Below are 5,273 nucleotides of genomic sequence, written 5' to 3' on the forward strand. Positions count from 1 at the left end.
GAGTGCTGGGATTAAAGGCGTGCGCCACCATCGCCCGGCGGCACTGTCCTTTCTTGTGAATTTCAGAAAGCCAGATTTTTTTTTTTTAGGTTTTCATTTTAGGTCTTGTTACCTGAACTTCCCACACAGCTCTGAAGTCTACTCTGTCTCCACCAACCCCGTTGTCATGGCTTAGTGCTCTGTGTTCCTCCAGGTACCTCCATGGGTAGGCTTGTCCTGTAGCTTGCTGATTCATCTTCCTTCTTTGAAATGTATGGCTCTCACTTCTGTAGTGTCGTTACAAGATGCTCATGATTGGGCCCCACAACCTTTTCAACCCTTGCTTTCTGCACCAAATTTGTATTCTCCACATAGCTATTGCTGGAATGTGCCATGAGTTAGTGCCCATGTTCTTGTGTTCTCTATACGTATATGTGTGTTTCTCTACTTCTATCCTTCCTTCTCTTTTTCCTGTTGTCGTCTCTCCAGTTAAAAATATCCATTCATCTACCCATGCATTATTCCATCCATTGATCCATCCATCTGCCAAGCTGTCCATTTATCTGTCTGTCTCTGTCTCTTTACTGATCCAGCCACCCAAATACCTACCCACCCTCCTGTCCATCTGTCCATTCCTACACCCACCCATCTGTCTGCTTTACCACCACCCACCTACCCTTCTGCCCATCCATACATCCTTTGCACCCATCCTTCTGTCTGTCTATCCACCCACGTACCCATGTACCCACCCGCCCACATATCCACCCATCTGTCTATCTATCCATCAATTTATCCATTCGTCTACTGATCCTCCAATTACTAAGTACTTTCTATATTTGAGGACCAATGTTCTTCTTACATGATCAGTCCTGATCATATCTCTACCTCCAGATAAACCAAGCATCTCCACTAATTGTATGGTCTCTTTGACTTCTCTTAGTACCTCTCAGAACCTATCCTGCCTTCTGCCTGCACTCAGGTACCTTCTGTGCTGGTGAGCTCTTCCGGAGAAGAATCTTGTGTTTGCTCTCACAAACAGAACCTGACAACAGGCACAGAGCTATTTGCTAAGGGAGGAGTTTTAGTGCTTGAACCCTGTCCTAGGAGGGAGCAAAGGTCCTTAGCAAGAAGTCCCATTGTTCTCCCCCTCCGGGGGCGGGGGGTGCTTCTAATCTGAGTCTAAGGTTTGAACCTACATCAGGAAGAGACACAATTGCCAGCCAGGCTCCGTGTAGATTGCTACATTTGTAGACCATCTTTTTCAATTTCCTCTTCTGTCATGCAGAAATAGAGGTGGAAGAACACCGCAGCAGTCTGTACGGACAAGTGACCCCTGGCCATGTGAAGTGAATCTATGGTCCAGGTTTTGCTTTTGCTATAGCTCACTTTGTTTATTTACTTATTTTTGAGGAAGGTGAATGGTGGGGAGGTGACAGAGGTTCTGGAATCATGGAAGAGAGGGATTTTTTCTTTTCTTTTTTCCTTTTTCCCCCCCTCGAGACAGGATTTCTCTGTAGCTTTAGAGCCTGTCCTGGAATTTGTTCTGTAGAGCAGGCTGGCCTTGAACTCACAGAGATCTACCTGCCTCTGCCTCCCTAGTGCTGGGATTAAAGGCGTGTGTCACCACCGCCTGACCAGGAGAGGGATTCTAGAACAGAAGACATCCAGTTGGCACTCGAGTTTGGAGAGCCATGTTTTTGAGCTGAGTGTTTTGAGATTGCTATGAGGGGAACTGTAGAAGCTATTAAAACAAGATGATATTACAAAGATGAGTTGACTTTCAGTATCAAATAATAAAAGGTGGGGAAGTAGGCTTAGGACTCCTAAGACAAGTAAGGAGGAAAATAAAAGAAATACTGGTGCACAGCATGGCTGATTCATGTGACTGTGCAGAAAGGAATGGGGTGGACCCTGCATGTAACGGATCTGTGTTCTCTAACAGTCAGAAGATGCATGGTATGAAAGTAGATGGCGAAAGGAAATTGTTACAATCATATTTGCTGGGACTGTCCAGCCATTTGATGGGAACTCACTCACTGCTTCTGAGGACTCCCCCCAATGGCGGCGGACATACGATGCTTGACATGGGGTAGCTTGCCTGTGGGTGCCCCTCCTCAGATGATCAGAATATCAGTTAATAAGTCTTTGAACAGTTAGTGTTGAGTCTACCCAGGGCCAAGGACCGAGAATCCTTGTGTAGATAAGGGGACAGGTAGCTCACATCTGTCCTTAGCTTAGACTCCAGGTCTCCCAAGAGGGAGCACTGACCACCAAAGTTCAAGAACCGGCTTCATCTCTGTCTCTGGCTTGAACTTCCTTTTCCAAGAGGGATTCCTGTAGAACTCAATGAAAATAATCCACAGGGTCAAGAGAATGGTCCTCTACCCTTCCGCAAGGATTGAGGTCCAGTTTCCTCTTGGCTTTAACTGGGGACCTGTGGACCACACAGTTTGTTAGCAGACTATTTCATGGGCTGTGTTGTAATGATCTGTTGTTTTCTTTTCAGAAGGTAAGAGCAGCGTCTGCTGGAGCACTACCCAAAAGGAGGAATTCCAAGTTATTTTTAGGTAAAACAGTTACCAATCATGTGCATGTTATATTCTGTCTTTCTGTCTTGTTTCTAGGGGCAGGGATGGGGATGCCGGGTTAAACACTGTCTCTATTTGCCATTTCCCCAGCAGAGAAGAGTACTTAGAGCACGGATTCAGATCCTGGGCATTAAAGCAGTTTTGGCAGCTAGAGAGGAATTATAGTCCGCTTTTGGTTGCTTTCTGTGTGCCTCCTGTCTGTGTCTCTCTTTCTGTGTCTTGTTCTGTCTCTCACTATCTCTGTCTCTGTTGCCCTCTCCTCATCCTGTTCCATGTAGTTCAGTGGTTGAGTCTGTTGCTCTCTACCTTTTATTTTTGGGGACAGGGTCTCTCATTGAACCTGGAGCTCAGCAATTCAGTTAGACTGACTGTCAACTAGCCCCAGGACCCCTCATGTCTCTGCCTCCCACACAGGGATTATAACCACCTATATCTACACACAATAAAACACACACACTGGGACATCCCAGAGGTATTAGCTATGGCGTTGGCCTACTAATTTTTAGCACCCATTATTAGTTCTGGCCTGCAACAATGATTGTTTGATATTCTCCAGTAGGAAGAACTAGTCTTGCTTATGCAAACAATCACTGATTTCTAAATCACATAACTAACCTAAGATTTGTAAAAACATCTGAACACACTATTGTATACATGTGGATAAGTGTATGCATGCATGCATGCCTCTATATTTGTGTATGTGTATATATATATATATGTATATATGTGTGTATATGCACATACATATGTGCACTTATGTGGATGTAGTCACATGTGTGTGAATAACACACACACGTGCACATAGTTGACTGAAACCTGGCAGTGTCTAGGAGAACATACTACAGATTGCTAACAGTAGTAGCTCTTTTCTTAGGCTAAGAAGGGCCTGATTCTGGTTTTCTTTTTGCTTATCCTTATTTAAATCTTTTGTTTGTTGAAGCCATAGTCTTGCTCTGTGGCCTAGGCTGGCCTGGAATTCCTCCGCTCTGCGTAGGAGATCTTCCCGTCTCAGCCTCTTTAAGTAGTGGGACCACTGTGCGCATCACCACATCCTGCTAGCTTTTCTCTGCCACTGTAATGAAAAGAGACTGAGAGATGGGGGTGGCTCAGTTGGTCCTGTGGCCTGCCGTGCACACATGAGAGCTTGAGTTTGGATCCTCAGCAACCACAACTACATAAATATCAGGTGTGGTAGCACATGCATGCAGGGAGCGCAGAGAGGGTGGCTAATCCCTGGAGCACATTGTCCAGCCAGTCTAGCTGAACTAATAAGACCCTGTTCATCCCCTCCCCCCGACTCTCCAAATAAGGTTGAGAGTGATCAAGAAAGACACTCCATGTCAATCCCTGGCTTTCACCTTACATGTGAAAACATGTATGTTCACACACACGTGTGAATGTACAAACACATAGACATACAATCACCACACACACAAAGAACAGACACATGAACTCTTTGAGAAGGGAAGCCATTGAAGCAGCCGTGAAACTAGGTGTGCTTCTACGCTTGGTCCTCAGCACTGTGTGCCACCCAGGGTGTCTTCCCTCTAGCTCACTAGCTGTGGTTTTCTTCAGAAGAATCACCTCAAGATTCTTGGGAGTAGCTTTGCTTCACTGGCGACCTTCTCATTGGCTCAGCTCACCCTGTGCCTCAGCCCCACCTACCAATCAGACAGACTAAGCCACCAGAGAATATCCTAGAATGAGCTTCGGGGCTGAAAGGGTCAGGCACATGGCCGTGCTTGAGTGATTGGTCTCCCAAGCACCTGCGCTGTTATCTAGAAAGTGATTTTTTGTGAGTTAAACGACCTCAGCAATGGATGTAGAAATTATTGAACAATTTGACCCTGTTGTTACTGTAGTTTCTGTTTCTTGAGACTCTCAAACTCATCATAGTAGAGGCTGGCCATGAACTTCCTCTTCTACCACCTCCCTCACCTAAGTATTAGTTACTGGTGTGTGCCACCGGGGCCAGCTTTTACATGCAAACAAAACATTTTCTTGCTTCCTTGAAGGAGTTAGCTGACTTCTTTGCTTTCAACGATGGTGTTGTAAGATTCTGAGGTTTTATTTTTCCAGCGATTGTTTTGATTGCCAAGGTTGTTGTCAAGGACCAGTTTTAGAAATGAAGGGGAAGGCAGCCTCGGAGGCCTTGCTGCTGCCTACAGCTGCATTTCAGTGGGGCCTTTGCTCCAAGCCATGTCTGCGCTTCCTCAGCAGTCCAACATCTCAGGAAACGGAAGGCTTCTCCACAGCTCACAGAGCACTGGATGGTTCCGTTCTTGTGCGGACCCAATAGAAACATTCACAGCTGCTGCCACTGTGTGATTGCAGTGGCTGTGCCGTGCCCCAAAGATGGCACTTCATAGCTCTTCTGTCTTCTTTCTCTTGTGTTCTTATTGCTTTGTCTTCTGCAGTGTTCCCTGAGCTCTGGTGAATATGGTGTAAATGTCTTGTTTAGGGCTGAGCTGTCCTCTGTATTTTCAGTACTATGTGTAGCCATGAATCTCTGTGTCTCCACCATTCACCGAGAGTAGCCTTTGTCAATGGGTCTACACACGTATTTAGTAGTCAGCTTGTCTGTGTCAGGTTAGCTGAACAATCATCTTCAGCTCCCCTGTATGGCCTATGAAATCATTGAACAATTCGATGTTCATTACACACACACACACACACACACACACACACACACACACACACACACAC

The 5,273-nt window shown here is 45.8% G+C and overlaps 1 protein-coding gene across 1 annotated transcript in view; it reads left to right on the forward strand.

Moving 5' to 3' along the window:
- Positions 1 to 5,273, forward strand: part of Usp13 (ubiquitin specific peptidase 13) — a 119,124-nt gene that overhangs the window by 27,831 nt on the left and 86,020 nt on the right. Inside the window, exon 3 of the mRNA XM_013347427.2 lies at positions 2,486 to 2,546. Within this exon, the coding sequence (XP_013202881.1) occupies positions 2,486 to 2,546 (61 nt within the window). The remainder of the gene's footprint in view (positions 1 to 2,485; positions 2,547 to 5,273) is intronic.

This window comes from Microtus ochrogaster, chromosome 1 (assembly GCF_000317375.1).
Source record: "Microtus ochrogaster isolate Prairie Vole_2 chromosome 1, MicOch1.0, whole genome shotgun sequence".
NCBI lineage: Eukaryota > Metazoa > Chordata > Mammalia > Rodentia > Cricetidae > Microtus > Microtus ochrogaster.